At 35.2% G+C, this 19,826-nt stretch overlaps 1 protein-coding gene across 5 annotated transcripts in view; it reads left to right on the top strand.

Annotated features, from left to right (window-relative positions):
- The window catches only part of VPS13B (vacuolar protein sorting 13 homolog B), a 433,030-nt gene that overhangs the window by 213,469 nt on the left and 199,735 nt on the right, over window positions 1-19,826 (top strand). For all 5 annotated transcript variants that reach the window (XM_064706432.1, XM_064706433.1, XM_064706436.1 and 2 more), the window contains exons 22-23: window positions 3,901-4,028; window positions 12,471-12,705. In XM_064706432.1, coding sequence (XP_064562502.1) covers window positions 3,901-4,028; window positions 12,471-12,705 — 363 coding nt within the window. The remainder of the gene's footprint in view (window positions 1-3,900; window positions 4,029-12,470; window positions 12,706-19,826) is intronic.

Raw genomic sequence — 19,826 nt, 5'->3', positions numbered from 1 at the left:
TTCATATTTATTTCTATATTCTAAAACCCCAAACTCTAAGTTTTCCACCCTGTTATATTACACTCTTCTAACCAACTACAGACCCATAATCCCAGTGCTATCAATCAATTTTTAAAGCCTTCTCCACAGCCTCAGGTCAATTGCAGTGTTCTCTTGTGGGTCTGTGCCTTTCTAAGCATAGAAAGTTTAAAATTCTCAGCATCCAGGATTCCAAGAACAGAGGAGGGTCCTGCCTGGCTGGCTGTGGGCCTGTCCTGAAGGAGGAGTGCTCTGAGCTTTTGGGCATCAGGGAAATTGTGGATTTGCCTGCAGCAGGATGACCTTTTCCAGCCAGAAAGAAGCTGCTGCCTTCTTCATGCATGAGGGATCTGAGGCACAGTGGGACAGGAAAAGGAGTCCAAAAGGAGTTGTGCCAGAGAGATTGAGACCTGGTAGGTTTGTGCCACACAGAAATCAGGAATGAGGTATTTCCCTTTAGTTTAATTGCTAGCTGTAAGGAAAGAGGAAAGCATGAGTCCATCAGTGCCTACAGATTATCAATATTCTTCAGCCCAGTAGTGCAAGTCGCTGTTTTTTTCTGCATTGAATTATTTGAAGAAATGTCCATTTGTTACAAATCATACCTCAGAAATTCTCCTTTCCCTTTTCTATTTCTTAAGTCACTGAATATTAATAGCACAGAGTAGTATTATTTACACAAAAGTTCTTTTTATTTTTAAAACTTATGTATTTTCTGGATCAAAGTTCTGAAAACACTCATTCCTAGTAGGCTAAAAAAACACAAAGAAAGAGACATTTGTCTAAATAAAAAAGACACTTTTAACTGGAATTTATTCCTAAGAGTCTTGCTTGGTGGCATCTCCTACAAAGTGAGTACTTTAATGATTAATTTTGCAGAACTTGGAATTCCCTCTGTACTTTAACCAGAAATTGTTAAATGAGTTACAAAAAATACTCCTTTGATGAGTCTGTTTTTTTTTTAAAGTCTGTTCATTACCGGTGTGTTCTGAAATTGGTACGTGTGGTGCCTTATGTGTCATTGATGTGGTGTATGTGTGCAAAAGCACCAATTAAACAGTAAGGGACTAAAAGATAAGAATAAGAGCATTTTATGTTCCTGTGCACCGTTTTTTTGGGTTTTTCTTATTCAACTGGTATAACCTAAAGCAGTTTCCACTTTGTTGGAGTTTTTTTTGTCCCCTCATCAATTTGGAAGTGTTTCATACAAATCATATTTTCTGTCTAGCTATTGCTGACACCTGGGTTGAACACAATACTGATTACATTGTCAGGAAAGGTTTCAGGGTTTTCAGTTCAGTAGTAGCTAAGTGGCATAATTATTTTAGTAATTTAGTAATTACCTTCATACTGAGAACAGATGAGGCTGATCCAGTTTACATGTCTGCTCTAGAAGATTGGCCAAACACACATGGTAGCCACACCTGACAGTGTCTTAGCAAATATCATCTCCTGATCTCCTTGCCTGACAGGGAATTCGACACTTCTTTCCCTGCATCCTTTCAGGCAAAATTCTGGGATTTACAGTGCAGGAAAAAAAACCAGTACTACTGTCTTATTTTCTCTTCAGGAGTTACTTCTTTTCTTGTTTCTTCTTTCTACCCCAATATACTTTTTATTCCTGTTCTATTTTCCATGGTTTATGGTTGAATGGTTCCTTATCTTTCTGTTGGGTTTTGAGACTTTTGGGTTTTTTTATCTCTTGGTTGAACTTGAGGGATTATAGCAAAGCTGGTTTTATCATGGATATTCCTGGAATTTTGCAGATTTTAATGACACATAAATGAAGAAAAACAGGAGGTACTTCAATCTGCTAATCTTATTTTAAATTCACAGATTGTTGTCTGCTAATTGAGAGAGAATTAGCAGTTTTTATTTGTTTTCCTACAAATAAAATATGGGAGATGGGAACAAAATCTAGCTTTAAATCCTACTCATGAGGAATGCACTTGTGAAGTGATGTAGGATGTTGACAGTCCCTGCTGAATGCATTGTAGAATATGTAGGTTTACATAGTGTTTACCTACTCATCCTGACCTGAAGCATCCTATCTGTGAAATTCCTGGAGTCTTACAGTGATTTGTGTGCCGTTCTCACCCTTACCCACACTTATGTTCCAGAGTTCTGTGCTTCAATGGCTCCTGTTTTAATATTTCTTGGTACTCAAGTGTTCCTGATTCTTACTTTGTAGTGTATGTGTAGTGTAGGGCCTGACTGCACAGAGGACTGCACAGAAGATGGTGTGAATTGAGGTGGGGCAATAAGTTAAAGGAGAACAGCTCTTCCTTGACTAATTAATCTCTTAGTTTTAACTTAATCCATTTGTAATGGGGATGGAGGGCATCTTCATGGCATGAAGCTGTCCATGTGAGGAGTTATAAAACAGCTATTGCATGCTGCTTCTCCAGATGGACAATTTACATGTTTGTCTCTCCAGAACAGCTGACAACAAACAGTCCTGAAATGTTGTGCTTTTTACACTCTCACAATCCTGTTTTCATTCCATATCCTTCTAACATATCCATAATTGGAGCCAGGAATCTCTGAGGGGACTAATTATCCTGCAGCCATAAAAATCTTCTTTCATTCTTTCGACCACCTCTCTTTCTGAATCTTTGGATTCTCCATCCGTTCAATGAAGTGACCATTTCTCTTTAAGATGATTAAAAATGCTATTTGTTGAGGGATTTTTTTCTGATAATGTTAGTGAACGCTAGCTTTGATGGGGAAAATGTCACAGATTAATTCATCCAGTGATATTAACATTGCATTCTCTTGGCAAAAATTCACCACTTAGATGTTTCAGTTTTAAATCTTCCCGTGTTTCATTGCATTACTGAAGAACCAGTGATGCATATCAAGGATATCAAGGACCAGGTATTTTTGGTTTCCTTAGATCAATTGATAACATAATTTTGTTTTAAGAATTCTTCTGTGATTTTCATGCCACAGATTTCTCCTAGCTGTAAAATTAGTAGACATAAATTGTCACACACTGATTTCAATTTAGTTTAAATTTAAGTCATGAAGGCTTTGTCATTTATTTCTGCAGTTTAATCAGCTCAACAACATGTAGGCCAACACTAGAAATGCCAAATAAGCTGCCAGTTGTTCTATGGGTATCCCAATACACAGTGAGGTGGATATTCTGTAAAACATGTCAGAAGGAACTATGCATCACTCACAGTCCGGTTTTGAAGTTCTAATGTGCTTATTTAATTTAACATTTCTAAAATCTTCTCATGTTCATGTTTTTAAATAGCAGTTTAAGGAAATGTCTCTTTTTATTAGAAAACAATGAATTTTGCTGAAATATTTCATACTTTATTGCCTTAAAATTTGACAAAGTAAGAAAATAGTTTAATTTCTATACCTTTTTTTGATGCATACTCAATTTTTTAAAGGGGTTTTTTCAAAGAAAATGAATTAAAGGCTGTTATTTAATGTGGTCTGTCATTTCTTACAATTTTAGAAAGGTGATACCTTTAGATGACACCGTCAGCAATGTATGTGAAAACCTCTTGAATTTCAATTGCATCATCAAATAGGTTATCACACTTTGAAAACTGTCTTAATTTGTTTAAGTCAAACATTTTTCATAATATTTTCTTAGCAGTTCATGTTGAAGAAGTTGGAACATTTAATTTTCTTGTGTTGTATTTCTCACAAGGCTTTACTGGTGCTGTTGTATTGACAAGTTTAAATCTAATACAGACACATTATTATTATGTGCCTAGTGAGCATAATTATTCTGTGCCTAGTGAGATATACACAGTGAGAGAAAGACTTTCTGAATGTACAGTAGTTGTTTTTCTTTGCTATCAGTAAGTATATTACTTACTTGGATTTCTTTTTGTAACTGAGTTTTTTTGTTTGCGTTAGAATCTCGTCCTTTGTCACTCCCTGTGAAAACTGTGCTGAACTCATCTGAAAACTGCAGAAGTCCTGAGGAAAGGATGAAAGAATTTATTGGAATAGTGTGGAATGCAGTTAAGTGCCTTACACTTCAGGTAAGATGAAAAGGAAGTGAAAAAACCCCTTTGTGTTTCCAGACTTTATGATACTTTTTATGCATCCTAGTGCTTTTTATTAGAGAGGTTTTAAAGGAGCTCCCAAGTTTTATTGTCTTATTTCAGTAGTTTCAAAGTCTGAGAGAATGAAAAATAAAGTAAGATTTTGGGTAAATTAAGCAAAGAATGCTTTGGTTTTAAAATATTAGGTTTTGAAATGCTGTTTTGTATTTAAAGGGAAAGATCCTTCAAAAATTATATTAATAAAAATTGCTTGTCACACTTTTCTGCATCATAAACACTGCAGTTAGATTTGCAGAATGCTTTTTTTCTAAAACTATTTCAGGAAAGTGTGTAAGATAAATATTTTCCTAAAGTGTATGATACAATTGCTGTTGTTACACAGTGAAGTCTCAGCAGCTTACTTGCCTGCTTTTCCATGAAGGACAAGGAGATGGCAGCTGGGATTGAATAATGTTGGTTTATACTGCCCTAGATTGTAGTAGCTGATCAGTAAAAGCACAGTTTTTGTGTAGAATTATAGATGCCATATTAGGACTCCAATGTTGAGATTGCAGGAACAAATATTAGATGGCTTTAGAAGTGCTAGAATTATGACTGAATTGTTCCCAGTACTTATCAAGTGCTTATTGAGAAATTATTCTAGTGTGGAATTATTATGACCTGTGCCTCTTGAACTATACATTCATTTTATGAGATCAGTATTTTCAAGATACAGTAGCTACTCTTTTTTTTTTTTAATTTAAAATGTCACCAAAAAAAACCTGCCAAAGAAAAGTCTTAATTACAACTTTTGGCAAGTTTTTTTGTCATTATTACAGAAAGTAATTGTTAAATACTTGTTCCTTCCTCCTACCAAGCAGCATATTTGATAATACGCAGACTTATCCCAGAATGTGTGTCTGTGTCACTCCTTTTTCATGTAAGAAGTACTTAAAATTCACAGTTTTATAAAGTTTAAAAGTTCAGGTTTTGCCTGAGCAAGAACTTGAGACTTGTCACCTGATTGCAGAACACAGTGAAGTTGAGATGTTTTCCATTAAATCTATTTCATTTTCAGCTTTCTCTTTAATCATTATTTTATGAGTATTTTGCTTCTTTTCCTTTCTTTCTAATGTTCTCACCACTGTAAATTAAAATGTGTACATAAGAGAGAGAATTTGTTATCTATTTGAAGGAAGCAGTGTATTTTTGTTATGTGTCTGGCTGGTACTTAGCACAGTGAGACTGTATGTAAATGCAGCTTACGGTTTGACTCATAATAAAAGTAATAATATAATAATGGCAAAGAGGCAGAGCTGGGTACTTTATAAAAGGGGAAAGCTGAATCAGGACTGCAATACTCTGCTCCCACATTTTTCATGGCACATGTTTTTGTGAGCAACCAGCAAATTGAATTTGTTTTGAGGAATGAGTAAAGCACCAACCATAAAGTTTGTGTGTTACTAGATAGGAAAATAAGGTATTGTTTCTTTCTGTGGAGATGAAGACTGATGGCAGTGATAGGCAGGGGTTGTCTCAGAGAGTAATTCCTAAATACCTTATTTCTCTTAGCTAACATACAGAATAGGGCTCATACTGGCAGAGGATTTTTTGTACTGGGTACTTTTTCTGGTGCTTGAGGTTCTAGATTTACTTGCTTTGTACAGGTTTCTGTAAATAGAAAGTCATCGTTTCTATTTTCAGCATTACGACTATGAAATGATATTTTTTGGTTTTATCTATGTTGAAATTAAACAGCCCTTTGAATTCATACAGTAGCTTACACCCTTTGTTTCATCCTTATTCTGTAACTGTACTTTGTAAGGTATTTGCCAGTACCTTCCCAGGAGTTTATTACATGTTATCAGGGAAACATTTCAACAGACTCCAAGGAAGCACTGCAGGAAAGTTCGAGAACGTGCTTCCACACAAATATGCAATAGTTATTTCTTGTGAAATATGAAGGATTTATAGACATGTTTGCTGTTCTTTTTATTACTATTAGTAGTTCCTATGTCTAATTTATTATGGTTTTCAGCACAAACGCCATATATATAGCTTGTTTCTTTCAATACCTGCCCAAATGGGAAATTTATGCAAGGCAATATATAAAGGGTAAGAAAGTGAGTATCATGACTCTGTATTGCAATTCAAGTATATTTATTTTATTATACATAATGTTCATTTTATTAAACATGTATAATTATATTTAAATGATAAGTTTTTACAGATTTTCTGTATTATTATTTGGCATGAAAAAGGGATATTTCTAGAATAATTTGTCTGGTTAAATGCTGGAGCATTTAGGCTCTGTGGCTTTTTTTCTAAAGCTAATTTTCATGTTCCTGGAGCTTTTAGTTACATGATTTTAGAACAGAAAAGTCTGTAGTTGTCGTCAGATAAAACTGAACTTCATAACTTAAAATCATCAAAGGATTATTCTTTTAGTGGAAGTTAGAGTAAGTAAATGTGTTTTGAACCAAAGTAACTGGAAAGTTTATTTTGGATCCAAAGCTGGTACTTGCTTAGCCCTAGCCCTGGCTTGCTTCTGATAGAATATTGCATGAAGGTTTTATGCATTGGAGTAGTGGTATTTAAGTGAAAAGACTTGCATATTTAATTATAAAAAGTTGGTTTATTATTTAGTTGTTGTAGGATTTTATATGCCTTGAAGTCTTTTTGGCAGTTACTGTGTGTAGGAAGGTAATACTCATTTTTCACATGTTCTTCATACTAATAGTTGCTAAAATTGTGAAGCAGTATAAACACAATTATTTTTAATTGGCTGTTAATGCTGAATTCCATTGAGAACAATGAAGGATCTGTATTAAAAATAAATTAATTAATGAGTAATGTTGCAACAAGTGCCAACTACATAATAATGTAATTGTTACATATAAAACTTAGGTATGTCACATGTCTTTAAATATCCTTGAATTTATTTGAAAAAAATTAATCCTTTTCCTGAAACTACTGAAAATTTTATTTTCTTTAATGCGTATAACTTGTAAAAATTTTTGACAAAGTAAAACAATGAAAGGCAAGAAAGGGGAGGACAAATTTGATAAGTGTTCCTGTTCTTTGAATTGTGTTGTTATCCAGAGATCAGGAAGAGATTCTGTGACTTGAAATTTAGCAGTTACAGCTCTCAGCAGTTTTTTGGCAATTATGAGATAGGATTATTTCATAAGTTGGTTACTTACCACAAGCCAACAAAAATGTGTGCTTTCGGTAACTAAATAAAACCTTTTAAAATGTTTTGAAAGTTTTCTTGGGAAAGAACAGGAATACTGTGAAACACAATGACACTGTGTTTTAATTGGTCAAAGAAAATATATCTGATCCTTATTAGGGTCATTTTTATATATAGGTAGCCTGCTCTCTTAGTTCTTTTTCTTATGTGTTCTGCTTTCCATTTATAGCATTTTTACTTTTGTCTACCTTCAAACCAAGAATTTCTGTTCAGTTGTAACAGATTCAGTTGTAACACTGCATGTCTGGCTCAGCAGCAAATGGTCTGAATGGTAGAACAGATTTGGGTGTTGGAGGCTGGGCTACAGTCTTACAATACTGAGTGCGCCAGGACCCTCACACCAGGTGTGTAAGCAGTGATTCTTTGCAGCCTGGGGAGTCGTTGCAAGATGTTGTTCTGTACCCAGAAAAACACATTGCCTTGCTGCTGAGCCTATGAGGGTTGATGACTAATTCAGAGAAAGGCAACTTCCCTGGAGAGACATGCTCATGCAAATGTCGCCTTGTAGAAAATCTCCAGTACTTCTAATTGAATTATGTAGCTGTTAAATGTGGGTTATGAAAGGGAATCTTATGTTATCACTATCATGAAAGGCTGAAAAGACTTGAACAACTTGTCCCTCTTCATAGCACTTTTGGGCAGTCACTGGCTTTTTTTCTTCCCTCCAACCTGCCCTCCTTAGTTAGGAAGACCTAATTTTTCAGCAGTATTTATTTCACTCTTCTCTCTAGTGAACAACATTCCTTTTTATAAAATAAGAATTAAAAATACTCCAGTAACTTAATACTCTTCTTTTTATGCAAGAGTTGTTGGGCATTTTGAGGCTTACATTTTTGTAAAAGTGTAGAGTGTAGAGTTAGGCTTTACTTAAAGTTTTAGAAGTAGAAGGGAAAATACTACTTGCTTCATTGGTTTATCATTTGTGTACATTATTTAGCATGTATAGGCCTTGACATAATAGAAATGAAAATAAGGGGTGATCCTGTTTCAAGAATGTAATAATTCGTTCTCTTTAACACATGAATGTGTTCAGTATTGGCAAACGAACATGTTGCTACCAAAACTGAAATCAGATCCTTGAAACAGAAAGGATGTTGCCATGGAAAAATGAAGTAACACTCAGTGCAGCTGCGAAGCATTAATGAATAGGATATTTTTTTAAAAGATCATTTGTGTTTGGTGTGGCTTGGAGGGTCCCAACCAGATGGTTTCCATGAACAGGATCTGACCCCCAGCTTGAGGACTTCTTACTGGCAGATTACTTCATTTTCTTTCCCTTGGATTGTCAGATCCTTACATTAATGCAAGATTTACTGCTGCAGATTTATATTCAGTTACATAAATCAGTCACATCTTACATTAAATTCACAATTTTAGGCACACAGTTTAACAGTTATTTAAAAAGTGTAAAAAGATTTATATGATAGCTTTAATATATGCTATTGATGTAGTTTAATTTTAAGAATTTGGATTACATATATTTTGAAACACTTTCCGATTGGTGAAGCAATCTGTAGCACACATTCTCACTTTTGTCCAGCATATAATTCTATCATTTTAAGTGTACCCTTCCATTCCTTCACTGGAACTTGTGAGTAGGCAAATTTCCAGATTCTGCGAGTTAAATGTACACAAATTCCATCGAAGTTGATCGTTGTGAATCTGCCTCCGAGAAGTTCAACAGGTGCAGCTCAGTTTTGCACTTATTGAGCCTTTTGCATTCAAATTGGTAATTTCTTGTGTGATTATAATCATGGCATAATTTGCTCTAAAATGTGGGCTTTTGCCATACATTCATTGTATTGGACTTTGAAATCTTGCAGTAATGTTTTGCAAAATTTGTTAATCATATAAAACTTTAAATGAAATGCAGGTAAGCCAACTATATCTGCAAGCAATTCTGTAGTATTACATGTTGTCAATTTTTTAGCGAATCCAGATTTAGGATCCTGCTGACTGCACCAATTTGTCATGAATGAGTGATTTAGAGTAACTTAAATAATCATCATCAAAGGCATTAGCAAAGGAGATTTTAATATGAATTCATAAAGGTGTAACTTGGGGAAGATCAATAGCAAGATTCACTTGATCATTTACTAATGGTCGAAATATAAAAGGGAAAATAGAATTTGAATAAATCTGGCATTATTGACATGGAGGCCAAAGATGGAAAAGGGTAAGGGAACCCAAGCGCTCAGTCGGAGTCAGGAAGTTCAGACTGGACTTCCTTGCTTGCCAGATCTCTGCTGTGGCTTAGGTGCAGCTGGATCTGATCTGGACAACAGTTTATATCTAAGAGAAGAAATACAAAGAGTAAGAAAGTCCTTTCATTGAGTCATGAAATACAGAGTGGATCCCCTTGCTTTCTGAACTCCTGATGAAGCTTAGGTCCAGTCTTAGTCTCAGACTTTGACAACAGTCTGTCTAAAGGAATTACCTACATGGATTTCGGTAGTATTAATTTACCATGCTATCAGCAGCTTATCAGATCTATTGCAGGCAAGGGATCTCTCTGTCTTGGGTTACAGAAAGAATACTCAATCTCACATAAGGAATCCCAAACACTGGGAGGTGTCCCAGCTCAAGGGGAGAGTCACTGGTGTGCAGACCAGTTGCACTTTAGGGAAAGTTTGAATTGAACTCAGCCAGAGATCTGTTGTTAGTAGAAAGGCCTCTGCCTCTCCGAAGAGCCTTGAAAGGTGTCCCAGCTCAAGGGGAGATCCCTGCTGTGCAGGCATCCTGGCAGGGAGAGCTCCAAGGCAGTTCACTTAGGCTGTTGTTGGCTTGTAGTCAAACTGCATGCAGTGGGAAGGCTGTGCAAGAGACTCCTTGTACTCACAGCTTTCTTTGTTCCTTGATAACTGAGTCTTGGAAAAAACACATTCAAGTGTTATTCACACGATCAGGCATTATGCTCATTGGGTCACTCTGCTCTTTGTGGGTTTCCTGGAGTTCTTGACCTGGCTACAGCTCAGGTTTTTACCTCATTTGGAGCTTGTACTGAGCTACTGCTGGTCTGGTTAAGGGGGCTCAGTGTATGCATCACACATGTGGAGGCCTGATGATACCATTTAAAGCCTACCAAAATTCATGGTCCAACTCCCATTCAGTTGTTTGAAATGAGTAGCAAAGAGCTGCTTTTGTAAAAAAGGAATTTCCATCAGGAATTTAAAGGGGTGAAACTCGTGTGATTCTACTTCGGTATTCTCGATACAGCAAAGTAAAATAAACCAAATGTGATCAGAAGAACTTTTCTTTAGTACAAAACTGTATTAACCTGTAAATGAAGTGCAAAAACTCTACTGAGTATTGAGATCTGTTCTTGAGAGTGCTTTGTAAAACATGCCCTATAGATCCTGCTGCTGGCAATGTGATGGAGTATAGTATCTCTTCAAGTTGGTGGAATTTCTGGATTATTACCACATGGTTTGTATATCCAGGCAGCATTTGATGTTAATCGTCATAGATGTGTGTGTATATATATAAATGTGTGTGTGTGTATATATGAAGAATGGGTGATTTTTTAATAAACTGTTTACTCAGCAAATGCATGGATAAAACAACAGTTATACTGCTCATAAGTGCTTTTGTCATCTATTTATCATTATCCCACAATGATTTGACCTACAGCCTATTACTAATAGACCAGAACATGATCTTTGTCACTGTAAAAATCTTTGCAGATTGACATAGAGACTAATTTACCATTAAAAAAAATCCAAATCTGTTACATCTGTAACAATACACCCAAGCTTTTCATTCAGTATAAATAAAGTACACTCAGCAACCTTGGATCAATAAACTACTTATCAAAGATGTAATTAGCTTCATTTTACAACTCAAACAGTTCTAAATCCAGAAACAAACACAAACTTCATGAACCAATGTATTTATTTTTGCAGAATTCTACTTATATTTTTCTGCAGTGAATTCTTGTCAGTTTGTCTAAGCAAAAGAGTACAAAAATGCTGAAATAAAGATGAATATCTGTGTACTCACTAGGCTGGCAAAGTACTTACAGTGCTGTGGAATTCCTGCTCTATTACAAATCACTATTGTGGTCCTAAAGACCTAAAATCCTTCAGGGGAGAGTATGAAGTACAAATCTTGGTTTTTGCTTTTAAGCTGTGCTGTCTTTAACAATGTCAAACCAAAAGAGTGTTACCTAAGTTTGCAGGAAACAAATGTTTTTATCACAGCTACAAATAACATATTGTCCAGCAATTTGCGTGCTAGGTTTTTCCTAGCAATGTGAAGCAAGGAACTGAATCACAGCTTGTACTTGCTTAACAAAGCTTTTGAGTGTGCAGGCTGTTGGAGCCTTTTGATATCCAGGTGCCAGAATGGTATTTGTAAGAGCCAAGGAGGACTAACAGTCCCCAGCTTACATCACCTCTGAGTTAAGAAGTTATGATGAGTCAAGTTCTTGGTCTGGGCTCACTCTACCTCACTAGAAGCTCCTAAGAAGATGGCAAAATGGTCAGACATGTTCCAGGGCGCTGAAAATAAAGAACAAAAAATGTTATTTCCTATGAAACCATATGTACTGCTTCTGAATTGCATTGAAAAGGGGATAAAAGTATCAATTTATTATTATCTTCTTCTCTTTGTTTAATGTATACACCTCTCCATTTTGTTTAAAAGTCAGTCAGTTTTTTCTCTAAAGTTTGTGTTTTTCATAGTTTTTCTAATGATTACCTTCTTTGTACATGCTCATTATGTTGCTTATTAAGCAGAGGCAGAATTTTCCCTGAATCAGTTCTTTATAGAAAGTAACAGCATATAAAATGTTGGCTAGTTCTAGAGACTTAGCTATTGCTAACAAAGCTAATGATTGGTAAAAAGTGGAGGGCTTTCTCATTCAGAACGTTCTCTGACTCAATTGCACTTGTACAAAGCTGTTGAAATGTAGATATATGTATTTTCACTTCATATGGCAACACTTTTCTGATGAATTTACACAGAAAAAACATCCTTCTGCTTTCTGCCCTTCCATAATCATAATTTATTAGCATATATTATTTCCCAGCATTTTGCGTCATCTTTTCTCTTAATTCAATTAGAAGGTAAGACTGTTTTCAGTAACTGTGATGGATGAATAACTTCAGATTTTGTACTAATATGAATACACAGTGAGGGGGAAAATAATCTGTTTCTGAGAATCTGTCTTTGCTTTGTTTTTTCAGCTTGAAGTGCAGTCTTGTTGTGTATTCCTTCCCAATGACAGCCTGCCTTCTCCCAGTACTATTGTGTCAGGTGACATTCCTGGGACTGTGCGGAACTGGTACCATGGGCAGGCCAGTATGCCTGGCACCCTTGTTGTCTGCTTGCCCCAGATAAAGATTATGAGTGCTGGACACAAACACATGGAACCATTGCAAGAAATCCCATTTGTTGTGCTGAGACCCATCCTGGAAGAAGGTAACGTGATAAACTCAAAAACCTTACTCTTTAGTTTCCATTTCTGTCATGAAATTTGTCTTCATTTTAGTTTGAAAACTTCTGATTTCGCACTGCTTTTTTGCAGAATGTTGTTATATGTTATTAATGTCTAGAAATACTACTTACAAGGTTGGCCCCATGGAAATCAACATGGAAATTATCATCAAAGTGCTAGTTCTGTGATGTTTTGTATATTTGAAACTAAAATAATTTTTTTCCTTCATTGGTTTTGTTATTCAAATTATTTTGTAGCCAATGATCTTGACACAACAGGAAGTGACAGGAAATTGGAAATTCCAAGACAGAAGAGGCAGGTTAGGAATTCCAAGAGGCAGGTTAGGAAAAATGTTTCATCCCACCAAGGTCTTGAAATGTAACATTCAGACTGGATGTTTAACTAAATGTTCTTCACTGAGTGGTTGGTCTCTGGAACAAGCTGCACAGGAAAGTGGTCATGGTACTAAGCCTCTCAGAGTTCTGGATGCTTTTAATCTTAGGTAGTCCTGCAAGGAGCAGGGAGTTGCACTTCTTGATCTTTATAGGTCCCTCCCAACTTGAGATATTCTATGATTCAATGTAAAATGAGAAAAGAAATACATAAGTAGAGCAAACTGTCAAAAGAAAATAATGAGGCTTTAATGGCCATCCTGACAGGCAACAGCTCTGTGTTCTGTTGTGACTTAGGAATTGTAGCAAGGATTTTGTAGAGATTTGAAGAAAAAAATTGTAAAGGTTGAGAAAAATACAGTAGTTCTTTTTTGAAAAGCTAATATTTGATAGGGCTTTGAGTTTTACACCAGCTTGAGGGAAGGGTCAACTTTTAACATTCTGCAGTTGATCAAGAAATGAAAGGAGGAGATAAGCTGAAAAGGACCTAGCAAGTGAAAACAAGTTGCTTATCTTGAATATTTTTTATTGTGTTTTAGCTTTTTTTAACTGAGCCCTTAGAAATAATGAGAATAAATGGTAAATGGACTTGCAGCAGTGTTCTGAATAAATCCTGATGTAAAAATCTTGTTCCATATATATGTGTGTGTATATATATATGTATGAAAAATTGTATACTGGAAATAGGTGAGGCAAATATTCTGAGCTATCTTGAGCCTTGGGTTCCAGGTTTATTTTAATGATTTCTGTAAGAGCTAGTCTCACAACTAAGTTTTGGATTCCATGGAAATGCCAGTATTTGTGGTTTAACCCCAGCCAGCAGTTCTGGCTGAACGCAGCCACTCACTCCTCCACCCTGGTGGAATGGAGAAGAAAATCAGGAGGTCAAAAGTGAGAAAGCTTAGGAGTGAGATAAAGGCAGCTTAAAAGATAAAGTTGCAGGTGCAAGCAAAGCAAAATAACAGATTGATTTGCTGCTTCCTGTCAGTAGGCAGGTGTTCCAGCCTTTCTTTTTGGTTGGTTTCTTTGGTTTTTTGAGGTCAGCTGACCAGGCTGTCTCCCTTACCAGCTCCTCCTGTGCCCCCAGTTTACTTGCTAGTGGAGCAGTGTGAGCAGCAGGAAACACTTTGAGTACTGTTCAGCAATAACTAGAACATACCCATATTATCCACAGTTTTCAGCATAAATTCAGAACAGCACATGCCAACTACTATGAAGAAAATTAAGTCTATCCCAGACAAAACCAGGGCATTGGTGTACAGTTAGTTCATTGTTGTATTCTTAAACTATATTATTTAGAAAGAATTCTTGCTGTTTTGTGTATTGATTCTAAGATGAAGAGAGGGAGATGCAGCAATTGTTCCATTGCTTTTGTGACAGCATTTTCTGAGAAAATTATTCTGTTTTCTCTCTTACTGCTGAAATATAAACAACTTAAAGGGTATGAGAAATTAAGTGGAAATCACATTCAAGAGCTAGTCCTGCTCCTGCAATCTGAAATTTGTTTGGATTTATAACATTGTGTTTCTTCTCCCTTTGATCTGCAACTTATATTGGACTCTTCTCCTTTCTGTATTTTACCTTAATTCATGGCAATGAAAATAAAATTGTAGTTTTTAGTATTGAAAAACATGTTAGAGATCCTGCCAAATGAAAAGGAAAAAAAGTTTGAAAGAAAGAGAGAAAGGTATATGTGGTTTTTTAATAACTTTCAGTAGGAATGATCTTATTTGCTAATCATAGTGACAGATAGAAGATACATTTAATAGAAGTTTTTAGTTTCTTTTAAACTGATGATGTAATTTAAACCATTTATGAAAGGTATTGCTATTTGAGTTTTGTCAGATCCAGATTTGAAGGAAAGAGCCTAGTGAGGGAAAAGAATTCCCCTGCTTGGGATAAAGCCTATGGTAAGGAATTTATTTGTGTGTGGCTTCCGCTCTGGGAATAATGCCAAACAGAAGTTCTCACAATCTTGATATTTTTGATTCTCTAATGGAGCCATTGCCATCTCCCATGTCAAGACTCCCTCTTAAAGAGATCATTTCAAAGTTTTTTTCATCACTTAAAGTCACCTTCTTTGCTTCTTCCCCTGTAGAGGTAAATAAATTGTATGGACTTGTACTGTGAAAGTCTCTTAATTGCTTCTGTCTTCAAACAAGACTTCAGGGACAGTCAGACATCTTACCATCTCTCAGAAATTATATTTAGTCAACTGTGCTTTTCCTGATAGCCATTTTTTTGATCATTCTAAAGAAGATATAAGTTAAAGGCTTTTCCACAAGTATGTGTTGTCACTTTTAAGAAAGCTGTGTGCTCACTGATATAGTTTTCGTATTACATGAAAGACTAAAAGAGGACAAAAAGGGACCATTATCTTAGTGCCATTTGGGAATATTTCAGCCTCCTCAGATACTTACTGACCTCAAGATGTCAACATACTGTAAAAATAGCTTATACACTATCCCACAATCAGGTCTTTCCATGTGTTTACAGAGTTTTGCTGCATCTCTGAGGTAATTTTAGTTTGTAGGAATGCTTTTACAGTACTTTTATTTAGAAACATTATGTAGCTCAGTCATTATAAATAACTAAGTAATCCATAAATGGATTTATCTATGTAAAGAATTAAATAATTCCTTTGAACTTCTGTTGAATAAGTACACACATGCAATTAAGTAAGGTATTGAATTGCATCATGTATTCTTAAGAGTACAAATTAATCAGACAGAGATCTGTGAGTTAGTATTTATTGAAGATGTTAAAGTAGAATCACAGAATCATAAAGCCTGGAAGGCTAGGTTGGAAATGACCTTGAATGATCACGTGGTCCAAATTTGCATGACAGAGGGACCCAAGATAACATTATCTAACACCCTGCTCCTTTGCTCCTGAAAGGCTGCACATCTCTAAGGAGGCTGTTCCAGTTAATGGTTGTTGTTACTGCAAAAACTTCCTTATATTGATATTAAATCTCTCCCAGTGCAACTTGTACTTGTTGCCCCTTGTCTTCTCTGTTTTGACACCTTTTGAAGAGGAAGACCTCTGTCCTATTTGTGTATGCCTTTTATGTAAAACTAAGGAGAAAGTAAATTGTTAGAAACTCAGTTTGAGGAAAACTGAAATGTTTAGAGAAGTGCTTATAGTGAGTTGTGACATTCTGTGCACATCTAGCTTAATATTTGACAATTCATCTATAAAATCTCGAAGTTCCAGCCTGTAGTGATAGGCTAAAATGAGGTCAATATAGTTGGACAACATATGTTGTTATGGTCAGAACTTCTGGACTGCTAAGTGGTCTTCCAAAAATCTAAACACTTATAACAGGAAGGCAAATTGAATACATGAGGGGAACTTTTTCATAAGTAAAGCACTAAAACACAGTTTTAGAGTAACAATGAAAATTTTTTGTATTGATGAAATCCTCCTGGTTTTAGAAGTTTAGATTTTCAGTTATTTTAGTTATTGATTTTTTTAATAGTATTAATTATTATTATAATAATGTTCCTCTTTGGAAACATAGTAGTAAATCTTTCATAGTAGTAAATTTTATGAATTCATCTTTTTAAAAGTATTTACTTATGTCAGATACAGTAAGATACAGATCTTTAGGTAAGACAGAGTAAAATACTTTTAGAAAGCAGTGTTCAAAATATCTTAAAATTGTTGTTGATATTGTTGCTAATCATATTCTCATTTTCAAGTGGATAGCCATCTACTGACATTCATGTGAATCACTATTTCAGATATTTAAATGTGAAAGATGGCTTTTGCTTGTGTAGTAAGACAGATTATATACCTTCACAGAATTTTGTAACACATGTTGAAACTCAATAATCTGTCCATAAGTGACTTGTAAGAAAATAGGAAATTAGTGTAATGTAGATTTCAACCTGAAAAGAACAGTTAAATATTTAAAGTAGAACAGGAGTATGTTGGCCTCCTTACAAGTTATCATCTTGCATTAGATTTTTTAAAATGTTTACCTTTAAATTTATTATTTTTTCTGTTATTATATTTAAGATAAATGTGTGGCATTAAAATAGTGTGCTGTTTCATAGAGGGGTCTGTGTGTGACCTTAAAGATCATCTATTTCCAACCCCCCTCCCATGGGCAGGGACACTTTTCACTAGACCAGGTTGCTCAGAGCCCATTCCAGCCTGGCTGTGAGCACTTTCAGGGATGGGGCATCCACAACTTCCCTTTGCAGCCTCTTTCAGTGTCTTGCTACTCGTGTAGTGAATAATTTCTTCTTTATATCTCATCTAAATCTACCCTATTTTGGTTTATTTGAGCTTATAGTCGATGTCACCATCTGTAATAGTAATTACTGTGTTTAATTTACCTGTCATGAGAATGGCTTGTAGAATTAGTTCTCATGTTGGAAAAGCTGGAGTTATGCAGACATAGAACCCCTGTTGTATGACTGGGGGGGAGTACAAGTGACCTAACATGTAGTGACTGCAGTGCCTTTTTTTTAAACATTGCATGTCCCATGAGAATGAGGGCTTTAGAAATCCATGTAAAGACCCTGCAGTGTGCAGAAAGGTGCAGAAAGGGAAATGAAGACACAGTAGTCAGGTTGCTTTTTAAGGATTGCAATGGGTACTAATGGTAAGCCTGGGAATAGATCCCAGAGCACATGCATGATAAAGCTTTCATGACCTCTCTCCTACCATTACTGATTTTAAACAAACAAAATTTCTCTTGTGCAGAACTTGTACAAATACCACAATTGCAATCTGTTTTTTAAAAGATACCTCATAAAAATGAAAGCAAACATAACAATTTTTAAATTTATCAATGCTGTATGTTATGCATATGGGAAGTCTTATTATGAGCATTAATGATTAACTCTAGCAAAGAAGTAAAATGCATCAATAAGTACCAGAGAAAGAGCTTCCACATACCAATTTTTTTATTTATAGATTGGAAAAATAATTCAAAAATTCTGTAGGAAATTAGTCTTTCTAAACCATTGCAAGTAGCAGATTAACACAGTTAATGTCTGATGGTTGGGTCAGTCAACTGCCAAATACCTGATAGTGGTATTTATAAATTTAAGAAGTTATCAAAGCATTTGAAATAATTTAAATAATAATTTTTTTAATACAAATCAATGATGGTGCTCTACAAAATTCAAAATAAGGATTTATTATAGTAATAGATCAGAATTGACCAGAATCTTCAACCATAGTAGGGGACTTTCATGTGTATATTTTGCAATCTTGCCACAATAAATGTTGAGTGTAATGTAGTTCCACTAAAGGCAATTCCAGTTTTCCCAATTTACTTAAAATATTTCAGAATTTCATTAATGAGGTGACAAAATAAATATTATATGTAGATTCCAAGGTTAGATGTAGAGAAAATTTTGCTAAATATGGCAATTTCCTTTCTACCAAGAAATCATTCTTTAAATTATGGGAAAATCCTATAAGCAGTGTTGCTTTTGATGTTTAGATGCTTTGAATTATTTTTTTAATAGTTTCATAAAACAAATTTGAAAATGAATGAAGGTACATTTTTAAAAAACCAAATAAGATATAGGTACAACAACAAAACAAGGATTTATCAGGTGCACAGTTCAGTGAAGTGTTAGAACAGGCATACAGTGTATATGGAGCTGAAGAGGAGGTAACTGGTGACATTGGGGGAATTTCCTAGCTGTAAATTCACTGTGTCTTTACTACAGTATTTTTTCAACATACTGCAGTTTCTGTAAATTGATAACATTTTATCATCGTTTTCCCTTTAACTTAGATATTGTGTGCAGTCTAGTAGAGATACCTGTCTTTTTTCCATAGATATTCTTTCTTTCTAATCCATGAAATATAAACTATGTTAATTTACTGTGGTGGTCACAGAGAAAAACAAAGTTCATATGTAATAATTAGAAACATGCCATTGGAGTTGACTTTGCATTTGAATTTTTTCCATCTATTACAATTATTTTTTTGTATTTCTTGGATGACTGAACTTGGAAAAAGGCATGAATTAATTGCTTCAAAACTTTTAATCTGCAAACCTTTTGAAAATATTTTCAAGTTTCTTTGAACCAAATTCTTCAGTATGTAATAGCTTCAAAATAAACTATTGAAGTTTTCAGTTTGTTCCTAGGATGAGATACAGAGTTTTCTGATACATACTTTTGGACATATAAATATATTGCTGAAGCTACCTGTGGAAGAAAAAATAGAAGTCTTACTAAAATAATATGGTAAAAAGATGTTGGAATGGAGCTTTCTTTTAATTTCAAAACCCTTCCAATTTCTTTAAATGGTCACAGTTAACAGTTGGTGCTATTTCTTAGTGTTGTGATTTCTCAGCAGTACATTATTGACTGTAAGTCACACCAGGCAGCAAACACACTCTCCATATATTGTTTAAAAACACCGGTTTGAATTTTTTATTGTCCTGTGAGACCCCAAGGGGCCCAGCCCAGTGTACCTTTGTCTACCATTTTCTCCTCTGATTCTCAAGACTGGCTCCCATGCTTCTGGGGCATTAATTTGGACTCTTTATCCATGGCTTAGGCCAAAATTTTGAAAAATAAAACTTCATACCAAATAACTTTCTGAATTTTCCTGCAGGAAGGAGAACTTTTCTCCTTCTGTGTTCTCCCTGCAAAGATGAAGACTGTTTCAGGCATGGCTGAGGTTTGTGGATGCTCAGCAGCCTGCTGTGTCTAGACCTGGTACTTCATCCAGCT

Source organism: Zonotrichia leucophrys, chromosome 2 (genome assembly GCF_028769735.1).
Source record: "Zonotrichia leucophrys gambelii isolate GWCS_2022_RI chromosome 2, RI_Zleu_2.0, whole genome shotgun sequence".
NCBI classification, from domain to species: Eukaryota; Metazoa; Chordata; class Aves; order Passeriformes; family Passerellidae; genus Zonotrichia; species Zonotrichia leucophrys.
This window is presented reverse-complemented; position numbering and strand designations above follow the sequence as displayed.